The sequence below is a fragment of the Embiotoca jacksoni genome, unplaced genomic scaffold (assembly GCF_022577435.1).
Source record: "Embiotoca jacksoni isolate LCO1_2020_lvr unplaced genomic scaffold, fEmbJac1.0.p SCAF_49, whole genome shotgun sequence".
NCBI classification, from domain to species: domain Eukaryota; kingdom Metazoa; phylum Chordata; class Actinopteri; family Embiotocidae; genus Embiotoca; species Embiotoca jacksoni.
The window spans coordinates 653,587-673,538 of record NW_027185402.1 but is presented as its reverse complement, the minus strand read 5'-3'; the positions used below and the strand labels follow the sequence as shown (position 1 = coordinate 673,538).

At 39.4% G+C, this 19,952-nt stretch overlaps 2 protein-coding genes across 2 annotated transcripts in view; both read right to left on the bottom strand.

Annotated features, from left to right (window-relative positions):
- Positions 1-474: 474 nt before the first annotated feature.
- On the bottom strand, positions 475-10,052 carry etnppl (ethanolamine-phosphate phospho-lyase). Its single transcript, XM_069170339.1, has 13 exons — positions 9,946-10,052; positions 9,293-9,411; positions 8,721-8,880; positions 7,491-7,565; positions 7,206-7,299; positions 5,638-5,754; positions 5,036-5,118; positions 4,452-4,677; positions 3,738-3,892; positions 3,241-3,330; positions 2,296-2,426; positions 2,092-2,153; positions 475-1,912 (listed from the first exon to the last, which is right to left on the bottom strand). Exons 1-13 carry the CDS (start codon positions 10,005-10,007, stop codon positions 1,799-1,801), a joined length of 1,488 nt encoding a protein of 495 aa, XP_069026440.1. The 5' UTR covers positions 10,008-10,052; the 3' UTR covers positions 475-1,798.
- A 432-nt stretch (positions 10,053-10,484) lies between these two features.
- LOC138210923 (collagen alpha-1(XXV) chain) overlaps positions 10,485-19,952 on the bottom strand; it is a 148,740-nt gene continuing 139,272 nt past the window's right edge. Inside the window, exons 34-38 of the mRNA XM_069170359.1 lie at positions 19,760-19,786; positions 18,788-18,841; positions 17,226-17,312; positions 15,069-15,107; positions 10,485-14,012 (exon numbers count right to left, since the gene is read on the bottom strand). Of these exons, the coding sequence (XP_069026460.1) occupies positions 13,986-14,012; positions 15,069-15,107; positions 17,226-17,312; positions 18,788-18,841; positions 19,760-19,786 (234 nt within the window). The 3' untranslated portion in view covers positions 10,485-13,985. The remainder of the gene's footprint in view (positions 14,013-15,068; positions 15,108-17,225; positions 17,313-18,787; positions 18,842-19,759; positions 19,787-19,952) is intronic.

Genomic DNA, 19,952 nt, shown 5'->3' with positions numbered 1-19,952 from the left:
ATGTAATAAAAGCTCATTTGTACCACAATAACACAAGGCTCTGTTCACAAATATTCATGTTGGGCTGAAATAGTATTTGAGAGTAAGTCCTTTCTCATCGCTTTTTTTTTTGTTGGAAGATTTGTATCAAGAGTGAAATTTAGATTTTCGAGGCCTCTGCAGTGTTTGAGACGTCACTTACTGTAGTTTCACCTCCAGAAGGTGGCGCCATACGTCCACCAGGCAGTGGTGGCGTCTCCTGGTCGCAGTGACATTGAATTGATGTCCTCCAGTAACAAGCCAAGCCTGGAAAGTAAGAGAGCCTCAGAATCGGTGCATGTTGACACTCGTGTGTTTCCATAAAGCGCTTTTTTTTTTCAGTGCTTTGCTGTTTGTTTCCAGATCATCATCTTAAGATTATTATTGCTCTTACGACAGGGCGAAGATTTCAAAAAAAAATATTCAAATCTGAGAAAAGAAGCTTCTGCACATATATAGGCACTGTATTATTATTTATTTTTTCAAAGATAAAACTCACCAAACCTTTAATAGGACAGATGTTGGATAGAAAGGGAATCCTAAAGCTTGTAATGACATCATCATACAGGTACTCAAGGAAACACGGGTCACAGCTGTGGTGCTTTAGGTCTAAATAATATACATCTATGGCAATGGCAAAAAGTGAGGATGAATGAATTCACAATACAATGTGGAAAGCATCAATTTGATTCATATATCAGAAGGAACCAAACTTCTGATCTGAACCCCTCAAACACCTGACCTGAAGAAGTTAAACCACAGTTGCATTGCTCCTTTCTCCTTCACAAAAAGAAAAAAAAACAAAAACAACAATTTTTCCCCTCTGACCTTTTTATACCAAATATTGCAGTTGATCCTTTCCCATTCTGTCTGACCAGCCTACTGGCACAGTGGGTTGCACATGTACTCCTCTATATATGCTGACTGGATCCTAATCCCTCGTCTTCCTGGGACTTCAGCCAACTCTGTGTCTCCCGAGACCGACAGAAGAAATCTGTCTTTTATGAACACTATCAATCACAATCGTATTTCAATACACAGCAAAACAAGGACCTCTTTCTGTACGAGCACTCTTAACATACAAGTAAAACACTCATCGCTTTTGGGAGCCATGTTCAATCTTTGTTAATAAGGAACAAAGGAACATTGGTAAATAGTTGCAGACCTGTCAAACAGTGTCCATGTTTGGTTGAGTAAAATAAAGATAAGGTGCAGGTGTATACTCACCACAGGTAGTTTTCAATTTCACAATCCTATATATTTTAGTCAAGGAGGGTTTGTTACTAGCAGATAGAGGTCAGGAAAACAAATTCCCTTTTAAATCAATCAGGTATTACAGACAGTATCTCATTAATTGCTGTGTAATTGGTTCACTATAAAACAAGTAATGGTCTATACAAGTATTTCAAACTTTCATAATGATTAAAGCTGTGTTTTAATGCTAAATGGATGTTAATACACCATTGCCTACTTTGACATTTCATGTTTTGATTTATACAACATTTTATTCAATGAAAATCAAGTTAACATTGGCAAAATTGAAAACAGAAATACACACAAAAAAAGTGGCTAAATTTACAAGTGAAAATTTAACAATAATACCTGAGAAGACACTGCGATCTCATAGACATACAGTATATGATTATTATTATCATCATCAAACATTCTTCATTACATTACTCTTCTTTTTTTTCCAGCATTTTGTCAGTTTTTTTTTTTTTTTTTTTTTTTTTTTATCAGATCTTTGTTGTACAGATCAAGTGTTTGTTCACAGGCAGCTTTATGTCTTGAGGCGTTTGTTGTTGTGTTTGGTTTGTTGAGGAACTTCTTGACCGTTTCCTCTGCTGTGTACCAAACCACCGTGATACTGGTGTCCGTTTTCATCAGTCGGCAGCTTGAAATAAAATTGTGAAGAAATAAAAAAAATTGTCAAGATTTTAACAGATCCTTTGTACTTTTGTTGAATACGCAACAAACACGGTTGCACCTAATTTATTTGCCCTCTGTATGCGAAGATGCAGTAAGACTTGATGGTTTAGTTCAAAAAAACATGTGGACGCGTGTAAAACTAACCTTTCTTTTACCGTCTTCGTTCAATGTGTTGTGCAGCTTGATGCCTAATGCTTCCTCCATTTCTGGAAATACAGACAAAATAACACACGACTGAAAGCCTTTTCATCGATACGAGACAATTTTAAAATCACGCAGCGATCAGATAGATAACGGTGTTTATCAGCACCACCATCATTGAGAAAAAAAGAAAAAAAAAAAAGGTACCAGTGAGAATGAGGTCGATTTTCTCCACCACCAGGTCAGCGTCCTCGGTATTGAAGCACATTGGGGGCTTAAACTTGAGCACATTGCGATGAGGTCCATCAGCACTGAGAAGGATGTGCTGTTCCTTCAGCCTGGGACAAAATGTCACTTATTTTACAGATTCAAAACAAAACAAAAAAGTAGCAGAGTAACAGAAATACACTTTTTACACCAGACATTTGGACTTGTTGTCACAGTAAAAGCACAGGTGGAAGTAATAACAACAACAACGATGGCTCTGCTCCATGTAAGATCAAGTTACCTCTGTATGGATAATGTAGCTTTAATCAGTGTTATTAATTACATCTGTGCTTTTCCTGCTGCAGCAAACTGTCAGTCAAAATATCTGTTGGAAAAAAAGCCTGGTTGTTCAGAGGGAGTTCTCTTACAACAAAATTATGTAAAATGAGGTAATTGTTCCGTCTGATTTTAAATGCATAAACATAAGTCTCCAATCAGGCACTATACAGACCGTTAACTCTTCATTTTCAACAACAGACGAGGATAACAAATCTCCTCAACGGTGATCATACAGCTCAGTGCAACTCAGATTGTGTCATAATAAGTACAAATGGTGTAATATGCAGAACAGTGCATATGAAATCGCTTGAGTAAGACAGTAAGAATTTAACAGAGCCATAGCAGGAGGCTATAATGAGTTAATTTTCAAATGTAAAACACAAAGGTGCACCTGATGCAATGTTCACCATCTTTATCTAACTATCTAACTTTATCATCCTGGCTGATTGGTCTTTTATGTGATAGGAGATTAGCATTGCACAAGCATACAGTAATTGCAGTTTTCCCAAAAGAGAGTGCTGTATTGTAGTGTGGTGTAAACAGCCTCTTTAGTTGAGATGCCGCATGACGTCAAACGTTGCTCTGACTGGTCAAACTTAAACTTACTTGTAAACGACTTGTTGGGCCTCTGCTGTTGCAGGAGTGAGCTTCAAGCTGTCCCTCACAAGCTCCACTCCGACAAAGAGGCCGCGACCCCTGCAGGATGTGACGCCATTTGGTTTCGTCAGCTTTGACGCAAAAAGGACCTACATGTACTTGTTCACTTCTCAGACATGTTATAAGTAAGCTTTTCTTACAAGACATTTTTCATCACAGTAGAGATGGCTCTCAAGTTTTCAAGCGGCAGAAATAAATAGTAAGTCCAAGGTAAATATGTCACTGAATCACCCACAATGCTTAACTGACAGTCACCAAGCAGTACAGTGCAAAAGCTTCACTGCAAGCACATCGTAAAAATGTTTCAGTCACTGAATTACAGGAATATGACTTCAATATTCTGGGAATAAAAACACAAGTCCGGTATAATCAGCAGCGTTCTGGATCAGCCGTCCAGGACGTAGACAGAAGTGATGGACTGTTGCACCGTTTCACGTACTGCTCACCTGATGTCTCCGATCAGAGGGTGCTTGTCTCTCTGCTTTTCCAGCAGGTTGGTCAGGTGTCGCCCCACGCGCAGTGCATGACCCTGCAGATCCTCTTTCACAATCACGTCAAGGACGGCCAGACCAATGGCGCACGACACTGGGTTACCGCCAAACTAAGAAAATCAGCAGGAACACAGAGGAAAGACGGCATCAAGGTCAGGTTTGCACTCCTCGTCGCACAGGAAATCTACTGCTTGGAGGTTATGTCCATAAAAAGGTCTACGTATTTAACATGCAGCAGTGATTTATTTGATTTACCTTGTACAGCTACTGACTTAAAAACACATTCAATATGACGAGAGAGAACGTTTTACTTTCACAGGAAATAACTGCAAACTGAGACCGTCAATGAGAAGAAAAGAAAAAAAAAAAAAAGTTTCCTTGAACGGAATGTATTTTCCCTCATGATGTGGAAAACAGATGTGTTGATACGCTTGGCAAATATGGACAAGAACATCATGTCAAGGATGAGGTCAGGTCAGTGCCATTTCTGGTCAACTTAGGAAGCAAAGCAAATATCATATGATGTGTTCTCTGCAATCTGCCTCTGTAATTTTCTGTCGATCTTATTCATCAAAAAACAAAATATTTATATCGACCGTATATTTAACATTTTGCAGAATTGGCTTCATGTCTTCCAGAATTCTTCATTGTTCTCCATAAAGCTCCTACCGTATTGAAGTACTCCATTCCAGATGTCAGGAAGCCCTCTGCCACCTCCTTGGTCGTGACCACGCATGACATGGGGTGGCCGTTGCCAATCGGCTTTCCCATCGTGACAATGTCGGGCACGAAGTCTTCTCCCTGAAGCTGGAAGGCCCAGAAGTGGCTACCAACCCGCCCAAAGCCCACTTGGACTTCATCGGCGATGAAAATGCCCCCTGCCTTACGGACATGTCTGTGGAGGGGCAAAAAAAAAATAATCCACAAGAGGAGAGGTAGACTCGGATACTTGTTCAGTCAAGCAGGCTAACACTCTCATAAATGTCCACAAGGCACAATAACATTGTCAGATTTGTCTGTACTGTAGAAAGAGCACCTTCTTTATCATCATCAGGTGCAGTGGCAAGAAACTGTCTTACTGGATGGTGTTTATTAATTGCCTTAAGCATTAATAAGCAAAATCCTGTTTATTCTGTACATGTTTAACATACTTTGCATTTCTTAAACCATTTCTGGTCCCAAACAGCAATTTAAAAATTGCTTTCAGTCATTGAGGACGTATACAAACACAAATGAATCTCTTGTGTACATACTGTGCCACTTGTTGGAAGTAACCCACGGGGGGAATGACCTGCCCGCCACAACTCTGCAATGACTCGGCAATAAAAGCAGCAATCTGCACAAGAGGAAAAAACCCACTTATCAAGTCCATTGATCTGAAACCAGACTGATAAACTGCAAAGGAGGAGGTGTACTGACATCATTGGCATGTAGATCCAAGTGTGACCTTTCACTTTTCAGTTGGCAGTGCAAAACAAGAGCAAGGCACATACACATGTAGTACATAACAAAGTACACAACTATGTTTTATAATATCATGAGGACACATTTACACGTGGCTCTCCTGTCAGTGTTATTGGAAGTCCGTTGGTGAGTTTTTGGTTCCTTCTTTAGATCCAGTTCTGCACAAACTAACGTGGGAAACTTCTAAAGTCTCTGGGCTGAAATACCATCACTCTCACCACTGGAGACATGGATATACTCTCAGATAAGGGGGGTTCAAAGGATGGGTGGGAAAACTACAATGAGTGCTGATTAATAAATCTGCTAAAAGCTCTTTGTTGGTTATTTATGAAGCACTGCCGTGCTCTGATTAAAATCTGGTAACACAATGATGTCGAAACCCAAACTGTACCTTGCCTCCTTTCTTGTGGGCTTTGTCTATTATATGTTTGACTTCATCTGCATAAGCTGTGGCAGGATCAGGTTGGCCCGCTCTGTATTTGCCTCTGTACACATCTGGGCTGGGAGCCTGTAGGGAACAAGAAGTTGTGATGATTGCAAATCAAAGAAGACTCCATAGTGTGTACTGAGTGTGATTGGATTTTGAGTGTGCGGCACACTGAAAGAGTAGCAAATTAACTGTTTGAAAGATGTCAGTAGTCACTGGAGCTTTTAATGGCTGGAAGGAATTTTTTAAAAATGCGGTCAGAAGACAACAAAAAAGCACACATTTGATAGGCATTAACAGTTGCATACCAAAAACAGCCCTCGGGACCTGCTGCTGTGGCGATGCTCGGACTCCGTGTTCTCACTCATCCTTTCACTTTCCTATTTTGGCTGCTTCCAGCACATCAACTTCAAGAACTGACTGTTCAATCGCTGACTAATATATCACACCCCTTAACAGGCGCCCCTGTAACGAGACAATCACTGTTACGCACTTCACCTGTGAGTTCTTTTAAAGTTGTGGTTGACTGGTGTATGCTCCGGTATTACTATAAAAAGAATAAGTATAGCTGCAGATAGCTTTTATTCTATGGCCTTTTGAAACAGGAATGTTTTGGTTTTTTTTTGTCATTTTTTGACATTATAGGGCAAAAGACGATTTAAAAACATGTCTCTGTCCTCACTGCAAAATACACAGGATTTGATTTTAAGATGCAAAGATTTGTATCAGTCTAAAATCTAAACTCAAGTCTAAAAGGTAAACTACCCAGAGTTATTAGTTAATCTTCCCCTTGTCCTTGTCAAATTAAACAACATTTAATTTGAACATATTGAAAATATTCTCAGCCTGGAAATATTGAAAAATATTTGATTGTTCTTACTTTGTAGAGTACGAATGTAACAGAACACCTGCTTTCTGATCGACATTATCTTATGAAGCGAGACTTTTGTAACCTTTGTGTCGACAGGTTATGGCAGCACCAGCGGTTCAGGGTGAAATGTTGGTCAGTTAGTGATCGGGGCAAGCAACCACCTCAGTTACAAATATCTGATCCATAGCTTGATTCCTTGATGTCAGTGATTGTGAATAAAATATACAAGCTCGCGAAACAGAACCACGCCACCTTTGGCATGTAACAAGAGCTCGGTATTCAACAAGATGCCCGATCAAACTACACAAGTGCTACAAAAAAAAAAACAGAGCATAACGCATAGAGCTGCAGCAAGAGGTGCCTCGCTATTCTTCTCTCTGCCCGTGATCAAGAAAGTGTTTTACACCTAAAGCTCAAACCTCTGACACAAACAGTGAAATACCTCCCTGCAGAAGCACTTAGGTATTGTCCCGTCCTCTTGAATAAACAGTATAACGTAGTTGTTCCTCATTCTGCTGTCACTTGCGGTTTCTCATTTATTCACACACAAAAGCGCACGTGTGTGCTGAACACTCATTAGCCTGCCAAACCTCAGCAGAGCAACTTGAGTCATGGTGTTTTAATAGTGCGCAGGCAGACGGGGGAGAGAAAAAACACTCACCACATGGACAGATTGATTCGCCTCAGCGTCTGACAGCTGGTGGAACTTGTACGGACTGATGTCAATGAGAGACGAGACGTGGCCGTGGTACGCGCTGCAAACACAGAACACACCAGAACATGGAGCAAATCAGTCAGTTCTCTCAATTAGAATGTAACGTGGGGTGTGAAGTGATCAAATAAAAAAAAAACGTTCACCACTCATTATCAATGATAATCTTTCCTTTTTGCTCGTCTGGCAGCGCGCCAGGTGCCGTTGAAGCAGTGAGCGGGCAGCAGCACTTACTTCTCCAACGTGATGATATCTTTGTGGCCTGTGTGTTGCCACGCGAGTCGAAGCGCCAGGTCGTTGGCTTCAGAGCTGAAAGTTGAAAGGGGCAAAGGTCACCGCAAAATACACAGGTGGATGCCACGGATGTCAGACACAGTTTGTGGTTTCCCCTCCCACTATGAGGGCTTGAGGTTTACAAGTATTTATTAAAAGGTAAATAAATCAGGAGTTGAAAGTTTCGCTTTGTATGTAGATCTCAATTTAATACTACAGCTGCCTTTACAGATTATTTGTAAAATATATGAATATCCCCACACTGATAACAAAAGAATCAAAGCATGCCGCATTACTGCATGATCCAAATCTTTATTAAAACGTATCATTTCCAGCAGGCAGGCAGCTTAGCTTGGAGGTCGTTGTTTTCTGCTGCGACAGGGATTTTGAAAATTTATTACTTCTCTGAAGGCATTTATTTCTTTATGACTGATAAATACTGGTCTGGTATTGACTGTACATGGTTCATTATCTAACATTACTACCCTGGACCGGATCATTCCTATTCATAAAGCAGAACAACGGCAAGTGGTGTTAATAAGTAACAATACTGTAGGTGTGCTATTTGATGAATAGGAGTATCAGGAGCCTAGTATCGCTGAATATGCATCATATTGTGATATATTTTGTTTGTCTGCAGATCTCGACACTCCTGAGGAAAGCTGATGTGGGACTTTGGATTTCTCAGCTTTTAATAAGATGTTACGAAGACTAATAATATTGTTGTTTTTAATTCAGGATAAATATCAGGCTTTGAAAATCCAGACCAATAGAAGGCTGGTCCAAGAAAATTGTGTAGCATGATCCGTAGCATGAGTCCGTTTTTCCTGTCCTAAAACATTTGTTCTTTTTGATTACAGTGAGCCCGACAGTCAGACACGTTTGGACTATAACCTTTTACTCTATCTTATAATTTACAGGGCTTTGTGCTTGCTTTCGATCTTTATTGCTCCTGTTGTGGATAATTCATCTCGGGCTGCAGTTCAAGCAACCACAGCAGATTTGAGACGAGACATAAATCAAAAGCATAACTACATTTCGCCATTACTTAACCTCCCGTACGTCTCCCAGCGTCTGCACTGTGCCCTCATTACCCTCCACTGATCCACACCCCAAGCGAAAAACAGGTCTGGCAGATCTTCCTCGGAACAGTTTTTGTTGTTTGAGGAGTGTGAAAACACGCAAACTTACCCAGAGTTGACAAAGTAGCACACAGACAGTTTGTCAGGCAGCGTGGCCTGCAGCTTCTGCGCATACAGTACAAGGTTGTCGTGTAAGAAACGCGAGTTGGTGTTGAGTTGTTCCATCTGCTGAGCTCCTGCCTTCACCACGTCCGGGTGACAGTGGCCCACTGAGAAAAGGAAGAATTAGAAATCCTGACATTCAGGACAAAACATTTTATCGTGAGTTCTTTTAATCACGTGATTGTAGAGTGAGGTCAAATAAAAATGTACAACGGCAACTGATATTAAAGGCACATGATCGGAAACCTAAATTACATAATGCTGAATGATATGTAATATGTGATAGTCAGTATTACAACACTGTGTCTGCCAGTCCTGCCGGTTCAGTCACTTTCCGGCATTCTAGCGAAAACGATTTTTCTGTAATTACCTCAGCCTGACACAATTCGCCTTCATGCGAGAGAGAACGAGTCTCCTATTTTCTTCATTTGTTGGGATGACATCAGAGTGGTATATAAAAAGAGATCTGATATTTCTGACATAAATATTTCACTTTTCACAAAGTGTGTTTGTGTTTACCATGAGCCACATTGTTGATGCAGTCCAAGTAGCGTTGTCCTTTTTCATCATACATGTACTGGCCTTTGGCTTGCACAATCTTGATTGGGTCATGGCTGAAGAAAATCTTACAGGATGGCCTGCAAAAAGCGGAGCAAAAATGAATACGGGCATGTGTGCAAAGTCTGCCCTCACTCTGGTAGCACACTTCTTCTTTTTTTTTTTTTGTCGTATGGTTGTAATAAAAGGCGATAAAACAGGAGAAACTCTAAAGTACCAATAAGCCGTGGCACATTGTGTTATTGCACAAAAAGTAACCACTACTGCAGTTTACAGGTAACGTACTGTGTTTTCACTTCAGTTATACAACAAATCAAATCAATTTTATTTCTAGCGTCTCACATCTTTTGAACTTGTATGTTTATTGAAATAGCTACAAATATAAAAACAGTCAAATATCTAACAAATAATCTTAAAATTTCGGTAAAAACAATTTCAATTTGTCTCCTGAGGAAGTCGAGATAACTTACTTCAGCAGTCTACATCAGCACGTTGTTGTCATGTTTTGTTTTTTCTTCCACAGTAAAAAAAATTAAAAAAAAATGACTTGTGACTACTGTCAGTCACTGGACACTTTGTGGCGTAATGAGAGAGCAGAATGTCATTTTTCTTACCCAATGTGCTTCTTCCTCAAGTCTATCGTCTTGTTTTTCTCGAGTCTTTCAGCAGCAGACATCTTTATGGTATCCAAGCTTGAATAAGCACGACGCACATCTGCTCCAGCAGAAATAACCCGGCTCCGCACGCACGCGCGCGCGCGCGCGAGACAGCTGTACGGAGGCGCAACTCGCGCAGCCCTCTGGTGCTGACACTCCGTATGGAAAGCCAAAGGGGCCAAAACTACGCGAAATTGACGCGTAAGGTCACGCTTTTTTTTTGCGTCCATTTTCCACGTTTTTAACCTCACTGGTGTTATGACATTTTTGGTAATTTTATACTGTTGCCTTCTTTAAACAAACAAATAAATACAATTTGACATTATACGTGTTCGGTACTTGCTCGGAAATTAAAACAATATGATAAATTAACAATCAGAAAAATATAGCCTTCCCTCGCAACGGACAGTTTAATATAAAGAGAAACCGAAAGTACTGATTTTACAAAAAAAAAAAAAAAAAGCCAATAGTTTATCCAGTACAGTTTAATCCATGGTTGTATCATTTATCATGGCTCATAATGCACATACAGTATACGTCAACTGTATTTTGTTTGTGTTGCCAAGGAGTTAAATACACACAGATAATTTTAAAAGTAGCCCTTTTGCAATACTTGCCAACTTTTGCTTTAAACTTTCTACTTGTTGTATACACTATGATTTAAAACATGAGCTTTTAATGTCCAGAAATATGTATTCTGACCATTAGGTACATAGTATTTAGAGAGCTTAGAAAACACTAAGTGGGACACTGAAACCTACCAATAAAGGCGAGTCTGTTGTTTGGTGTCCTTGACAGACTGTGTTTATTTGGCTCCAACAGTACAGTCATATGAAATGTCAACTTGAAACATAGTGTGTGAACACAAGGGTCTTCAAAGAAATGTCAATCAAGTGGATAAAAAAAAAAATACAAATGCAGAATAGAAACTGGGCACAAACAAAAATTGCGATAAAAACTCAAATAAGCCACAAAGTGGATTTTGCTTCTTCTTCTTTTTTTTGGCTACAGTCTGCACTTTATTATGGAGATTATGTGGGAATATTCCTATTTCAGTAAGGCTGCAGCTCATCTGGAGGATATAGAGGCGTAAGATTTTCCAAGTTCTGATAAGAGCCCAGTGTCTTTCACATGAATGCAGAAGAGCAATGGATGTGACTTCATTATCTGAGACCAGCACTTTCATTCTGAGGTTTGGATGAGTGAATCGGGGTCTTTGGGTGTATACTACTGTTTCGTCAGAGAAAAACGTGACTCAGAACATTTCTGCAACAGTGACAAATAAACATATGCGGGAGCTCCTCACCAGCCTTGTTAATACTGATATGGAAATAAAATGTTTGAAATATTTTGGCACTTCTGCTGATAGCAGAATAAACTAAATTTGTAACTTTAACAAGGAAACATAATGGCCAAACAAACAGAAGATCACCCAAATAAAAATTAAAAAAAACTATTACAAAAATTAGCTGCACATGCTAAAGATACAGTACCTTGTGAAAACAAATACTGTAACAAATGCTGGAAATCAAAACACAAATAAAAAAACACATTGCAAACACTTGGTAAATATTAAGTGATGGAAATAACAATTCAAAATATAAGTGAAGGGACAGTTTGAAGCAAAAATCCTGTAAATTGAGATTTAATTAAAAGGTCAGTGTTTATGTGTTTGTCTATGGTAATTTGTTTTTTTCCAGGTAGTGGTATACAGGGTAGCATGACTGAGCAAATGGAGCTATACAAATCACTGTGGTGTGATATTTAAGCTGCATTTGATGCTACACACATTAACCAAAGTATAAATTGCACTTTATGTCAAATGAGCACACATGTCAACAGTACATTAATAATCCACTATACATATATCAAACTACATTCAATGCAATGAGAGAGAGAGAGAGAGAGAGAGAGAGAGAGAGAGAGAGAGAGAAACAGATAGAGAGAAAAGAAAGCGTGAGAATCTTATTTAACTGCACGCGTTTGCATTGGCTGGGCCTTTCAACATTCGGGCCATCAGTACTTTGTTGTCATAGTTAGCTTTCAGACACACAAAATCAAATCAAAGCAGATGTATGTCATGGTAAGGCCTATACGTTAAAGTAAATGCACAGTGAATACACACTGGTCTGTAATGTGTAAATAACCAACTTCCTTCACACCGTACCGTTTGCATAACTGTTGCAAGATGCCTTGGCATGATCCTAAATTCTTCATATCAATAAGGACTCAGCGGAAACTGACCTCAGAAGCCAAAAAGGAATGCTGTTTTGAACCAAAATGCCTTCATTTAAGAAATTATAGAAAAATAAATAATGTACCACTTAAAATACTGAGACAAATACACAAATATATGCACACACAAAAAAAAAAACGTAAAATTGTTACTTACATACAACTCCAACAACAATAAAGAAACCTGTTGTGTAGTTCTTGCCACTGGTAGAGCGCATCAGCTGAGCTGTTGTTGACCTGCTGTCAGTAAGCACCATTATAATCTATACAGATGTGCATCCATTCTTTACAGAATCATGAGATGAACTGTACAATCAAAGAGAAACCATATGGAAGTCAATCTTCCCAGATCCATCGGTGGTTGCTGCTATACATCACAACAAAATGTTGGTTTTTCACTTCTGCTCTTGCAGTAAATCATTCATGCATATTGCAATAATGTTGAAAAAAAAAAATGATGCCATTACCTTGCATAGCACCACTATGTCAAAAGGCAAACTGAATACAGGAAACATAAAAAGATGAATAAACTGTGGTGAAAAATAAACCTGCTGCTCCATGTGTTTTTGCTCCATCTGATAAGGAATGTGACATAACTGGCCACCAATTAGCTTGTGGTGTTTCAATGGAAAATGACCAATTCTTGTCGGGTCAAATTTAGCTTTTCTTGCACTGTAATACATGTTTTCTACATATTTAAGACAATATGAGGTGTAAGAGAGCAGAGTCGTAGATTATATTGTTGTGTTCAACTTAATCCCCCATAATCACACAGTGACTGTGTGTATAGCTAAATCTCACTGTTGCCTTGTCAGAGGTGAAATAAATTGATATGCCTTATGCTTCTGATGCATTTTCCCAAATGAATGCTTGCTTTCGATATTTCAGAAAACCGTTAAGTTATAAACTGTGTACATGCAGTGAACTGACAACATTGTACAAATTATATCCCATACAACAAGTCCAGAATGAAAAAGTAGCATGTTTGTAACAATGCTGGATGTGTTTTGTTGTTTGTTGTGTCCAAATTATGAGCGTTTTCAAACCCATGAGTAAGATGGGCCGCACAGTCGAGATGGATGCAATCTTACTGTATGCTCAGGTATAGCTTTAAGCTACATGCTAGTTCATCATCCTATAAAAACAATTCATATGAAAAACAGTGCGCAATGTGTCTTTTCAATCCTCTCACAACCTTTAAACTAAAGAAAACTTCCCCTTCTGAAATAAACACCATTCTAATTGTTCAAAATATGATATAAAGTTGTACATTTCTGATAAAGGAATGAATAAAAGCTTGAGGCACCGAAGGCTATTATACACAAAATACAAACAAGGTGTAAGAATGAGAGCAAAAAGAAAATGATAAAGAAAAACAAACATGATTGCATTCTGTCAACGCTCTCGGTAGACCTCAAAGCGTTGCCTGTCACAAGAGGCGGATGCTCCAGGTGATCTCCGTGCAGATCGATGAGACTCTCAGCGACTCTCCTGCAGAATTCATCCCCCGTGCTCAGTTGAGTTTTGTCGAACACGCCTGTCCAAACTCAAAACCTCTGTGAGTCTGATTTGTTTTTCCTGTGTATGCAGTGAGCCCGCCAAGCTCTCCACCTCTTGTCCGGAGACGTGCGGCCGCTGGAGGCGCCACACTCACGATGCTGAGCCTCATGAGTGCAACAGTGAATACCTGCTGATATCGTACCCTCTGAAGGCAGCACCACAATAAAGCAACAATAACCAACAGCTCTACTTTCTGGGGATATTCAGGCTACCAGCCACGGTGTGACTCCCTTGGGAAGATTAAAGGAAAGCAAAAAAAATTACTAATTCAGAGCTCTGTTGTTGTTGTTTTTGTTTTTTTTGTTAGTGTTGTTTTTCTGCAGAAGCCATGACGCAACCACAAAACAGTGACATGTATGTATAATACATATAAATATAGTTTCAGTACACTACTCATGCTTTTTCTGGGGTGCAATGTTCTGCTTGGCACAGTCTGTTTTTTTTTTTTTTTTTTTTTTTTGTCTTTGAGAAAATGGTGCTGCATGAATGGGCGGTGAGCTGGTTGAGACAAAACAACACTAAACACCTAGCGTTTGGTGTTAGGGAGCCAGTCCAGATCCCCCCCCCCCTGTTTTCCACTTCCTCCTCCTCCTCCTCTCTTTTTCCCACGCCTCATTTCACACCATGTGAATCTGGCCGGGCTGCGACGCTCCCGTCTGAGCCATGCAAAGACTAAAGAGACAAGTTCTGCCGCCAGCCGAGGATCTGAACTCCACCACGATGTGGATGTGAGAGAGCGGACACACACGTTTTTTTCCCCACACGGCGATGTGAGTAGAAGCAGCTTAGGGCATGGAACTCGGGACGGTTATCTCTTTTTGTTTCATTGTTATCACATAGACTTCTTTTCTTTTAGACTTCTTTTCCATTACAAAACTATAAATACCATAAAAGAAGCATTATTTACAAACTCCATGCGTGTCAGGTTAGAGTGATCACTGCAAGAAAAGCACAGGAGAGAGAATGACATGAAGATGGAGGCGTGTTTTCACTTTGTTTCATGACTTTACACTCTGGTTTGACAGTGCGATTTTTCACACAGCAGTCATACACTGTTACGACTAATGTGACAGAAAACCCATGCAAACATAGAGAAGCTGAAACCCACATTTAAAAGAACACAATAAACTATAGTTCTGCTATCTGTGTCTATTACACACAGAGAGATGCAGAACAAAGATAAAAAATGATTTTGCTTCAGTTTTCAGCTTTCATTTTGTTCACTGTATAAACTGGTTTGCCTCTATTGAAGTCTCTCATATTACTCAAATATGTACTTGTCTTACCTTCTGCCAGCATCCAGGCATAGGTAATCCATCGGGGCCCTGTTGGAGAAGAGTAGCAGAAATAAACCGGGAGAACTGACACAGTAATTAAAGGTTTGCTGTTCAGATGTGTAGTACTGTATACACACACAGAGATTAAAGGTGTTCAGACTTTTAGATATTCTTGGAAAATACATCCAGTTAACGAGCACATCTCCCGAAGGGAGAGACAGTGATACAAACTCAGACATCAAAATTGCTTCTTAGGACCAAATTATAGCAAGAAATGTATGTGCTCAGAGAACCTGCTTCAAAAAAGGCAGCAAAATTGTTGATGAAAGGGATGAAAGGATTCAGTTTTCTGCTGCCTTGAAGGACATATTTTTAAATGAACATATAAGATTAGAAGCACTGAAGTCCTCACAATCTGCAGCTGCTCACTTGTGCATTAGCTCAACTCTTTACAGGAGTAAAGTGTCAAAATGAATTTGACACTATAGTGACGAGTTTAGGAAAGCTAATGTCAGTCTGCAAACTGCACAGCTTTCTCTGACTTCATGTGAAATTAAGTTTAAAAAAAAAAAAAAAAAATCTTTATTTAAACTACAGTGACATACTGAATAGAAAGACTGTGCTTGATTGTTTATCTGTACAATTCTCCATCCACTGATCACATTTTGATCAAACTTGCCAGTAATTCTGCATCAGTAATAATAGAAACATCTTTTGTTGCCTTTTTTTTTTTTTTTACTGTTTCTTTGAGTGTTGTTGTAAAATCATATAAATTATTAAATGTAATAACAGCTGGAAGAGTATATTTTCATTCATGCACATAATACACAGCAAAATATAGTTCATGCACTTCAATATGTTGAGGCTTATATTATAGGTGCCCCTCAGCTGAGTTTCAAAACAGCAGTGAGCTGTTGGGACACTATAATAAAACCAGTGAGTTTGTCTGGAAATCAATTCAATGCAGCTGGTTCATGTAAATGAATGCAGATGTGATACAATGACATTTGTGATGTTTGAATGCATTCTTACCTACTTGGGCTCATCCCTTCCAGTGTCTACACACACTATGCATAAATAATCTCTATGGCATCTTTAAATGAATTCCCCGTCCACTTTAACCACCCAGATTTCTACCCTCATCGTTAGACCATGCATGCGTTACTCAGCATTGCTTCAGAAACAAAAAACATCAAAAGAAGCGTTTATAAAAACACTCATTTTCTCAGCTTGAACAGTTCTGCACTAATAACTAACGGAATCATGTATTTGCTCTTCTTGTCGTGGTCTGGCCCAATTGGTACAAGAACAGGAGGGGATAGGAGAGTTAACAGAGTAAAGGAGGGGTCCATAGTTGGGTAGCTCATCAGTAAAGGAGTTGGTGTTAGGATCAGGTTAAAAGGTCCAAGGAGGGATATAGGATTTAAGGACAACTTTCTCCTTCAGTTTTAATCAAGGGGATGAAAGGATTCAGTTAGAGGGACAGATTGAAGTCAATTATCATATATTTATTTTATATATTTCACTTGTAATGATGTGTGTCATTTAAGAAGAGGCTGCTTGCGGTCAGGACATTAGTGAGGTACATGGTATGTTTGTGGATATAACAATTCATGACTGAAAAATGTGATTGCGATCAGAATAAGGGTGCTCATGCTTTTCAAGCTCTCAGGTCATGCATGGTGCTGTCTTGGTGATGACTGAAGGTGAGCGGCATGCATGGGTAGGAGGTTTAGGAAGAAGAGAAATACTGTACCAATTGGCAAGGGGCATCCAGCCCATCCAGACCTGGCTGCCCTGGTTCCCCCTTTTCACCCTTAAATCCCCGGAAACCCTGTTTGCAAAGACGACCTGGGAGTGTTACTGGGAGAGAGGTGGACGACCCTTAACCCCTGCGCCCGACAACTGCGACGGACACAAGGGGAGGCCGAGGGAGGAGCTGCCCTGTGAGCTTGCTGATACCACAATCCAGCCTGATTATATGTTTCCAGCATTCAATGGCATGTTTTTGTGTCTGAACTGCAGATTTTAAGTAATAGACTTTGAATTTCTGGTTATATTTGGTGATTTTCTCCCCTCTGAGGGCAGGAGGCTGGGTCTCAGAGAAGCCACAGGGAGCTCATCCTTGTTTGGGGCAACTGCTCCCGGCTCACAGTTGGGACATACCAATGGGCAGGGTGCATCTAATCCTGGGGCACCCTGTTCTCCTTTCTCGCCCTTAGGCCCTTTTTTGCCCTTCTTTCCCTTCTCCCCCTGTGGATACAACGATTTGGTCACGTTAAAAAAAAAAATAAAAAAAAAAATCACTTTTTCAACAAGTAGGACTGCTATTAGGAGGGATTAAAGAAGGAAGGCTATGGTCCACAAAGGAGGAAGACATGTGGTCAGTGTTAGATAGGAGGGGATACCAGACAATAATGGGTACTCTAAAAACATTCCTTAGGACAGGAAGGGGGAAAAAAGGGGAATAGTACGGTAGGAAAGAGTGGAAAACAGTTCATCGTGGAAGGGGTGTCAAGGGCACAAAGGATGAGAAAGAGTAGCAGGGAAAACACCTCCAGAGAGACACAACTAAATCTACTACACACTGAAAAAAAAATCCAAACTGTATCCCTTTAGAATAAAAACTATTATCTGGATATAAAATATGTTAGCACACATGTAAGAACAGGTATGTTTTAGGCCATCATGAGGTCATGTTGGTACATAATTATGCTTTTTATAGTATAAATTTGCAGCAAAGTCAACTGCAGCATAATGTATTCATGCAAGTATTTAAAAAAAGTAGCACAAGCACTCATAACTAAAAATATAATGCCTGTTAAAAGTGTATTTTCAAAAGAAGCATTTTTTTAAAAAGCGCAAGAAATAATCATCTAAATTCTGTGTTGACACTTGTTGCTAAACTCCTGAAAGAGAAGCAGTGCTAGGATCTGTTCTGTGTTAGAAAAGTAGCTCGTAAACACTCAGATTCACAGAGCACAGGAATAACAAAGTGTATTTTTTTATGCCAGGGAAGAGGATACAGTTTCTTAAAGACATGAAACATCTAAGAAACACATTGTACCTGTTAAGTGTTATGGAGACATACACAGTAAACACTGAAAGATATAAACTACTGTAACACAAGCAAGGAAGATGTTACCAACGGGTTCAGGAACTCAAGGGTGTGAAATGTTTGAAGTTCATGTTCATGCATGGAAACAACAGAAAATTAGCAAATATGAAGTTGAAGAGCCTGTTGTCAATGGACTTGTTTGGCCTAATATGTTGAAATCTCCTTTCGATGCCTCAGAATGAGATCGGACTTGAAAAAATGAGATGGTAAATCATTGAAATGTGGAGAACAAAAGCTGGTTTGAAAGGACTGGGGATGACATTAAATGTATAGCGCTCATATCCAATTCTGTAGGGAAGCACAACTGCTATAAGACAGACTGAATCCTTATCGAAACATGTTCTCAGTATCTGGAAAATTAAAGGCTATTCATCTGAATAATAATGGTTTAAAAGGCATGTTAAAAAAAAAAAAAGATAAAATAAACCACTTTTTTCAACTACAATATTTTGACAGTCAATGTATACCTCAAACAGGTGGTGTTAAAAATGTCCGAACAGCCACTCCACAAAAAACAAATCCCTCTACAAATCCTGTCGTTGTCCATTGACATCAGTCCTCTGTCATGTTACGGGGTTTCAACGAGCCATTGCAGCATATCTACATCTACCTTTTCTCCTCTTTCCCCATCGTCGCCTTTCTCTCCCCTTAAGCCTGGCAACCCCTGGAAAAGTACAACAATGACTCTGGCTTTACTGAGCAAACACAAACGAGGCTTCCCTTGTCTTTTACAAAGCTAAAGACAACACATCAGGATTAAACTGAAGAGAAATCTAACGGTGAAAGAAAGAAGGTGGGAAAAAAAGCAAAGTGAAAATTGAAAGATGAGTCGACACCAAATATAGAAGCAGTGTTTACTGTTAAATTTGACTTGGCTTTTAAGCAACATCATCTCATAAAGAAGGGAAAGCAGCAACTCCCAAGGGACATGCTGCAACAACTTATGTACATAAAGAGTTTTACTGTACTGAGTGTCCTACGTATTACCATTAAGAGGGAACACACACCCCTCTAACTATCACTAATGAGCTAATTAGCATCAGGTTAATCGTTAATCTGCACCCGAGACGACTTGTGCTGTCATGTTGTAATTCTTTTGAACATTTAAAGTATTTTTGGGTCACTGTATTAGATGACCTCTTTATATACTTATATGCCACTTTGATAACATGGAGCTTTTTTTTTTTTTTTTTTTCATAATGCTACTTTCAACCAGTGGGAAATATGTGAAAACTGGTGAACTCTGCTGTTGTATTAAGTGAGGTGTTGTTTGGGCTCCCTGCACAGCTGATTTTATTTAGGAAATACACGATAAGCAAAGTAACAGATAACTGTCAACAGTGCGTAAGCCTCTGACACATACAGCATGTTTAAACTCATAAAGCTCGGGTGTTTTGGGATGCAGGTTCTTGCATTTGATTCTGAAGAGTTACATATTCTCCCTTTTTTTCAGATTTTTTTCTTTTGACAACCATCCTTATGTTGGAAGAAGCTATTTGATTCACAGTTTTGTCGCTAACTCTGGTGTCTTTTTTCTCTCTGCTCTCGTAAAAGGTGAGCCGATAAGGTTAAACAGACTTACATCCAAGCCTGGTGTTCCAGCAGATCCCTGCAAAGACAGAAAATGACCTCTTTTAATACAACGGTCATTCACAAATGGTGATATTAACATTTAACTGATTCTAAAAATGTAATATATACTACATATGATTCCATGTCAAATAAATAGGGTAAATGTAAGCAGCAAACACATTCACCTGTTTATCAAGCTAATT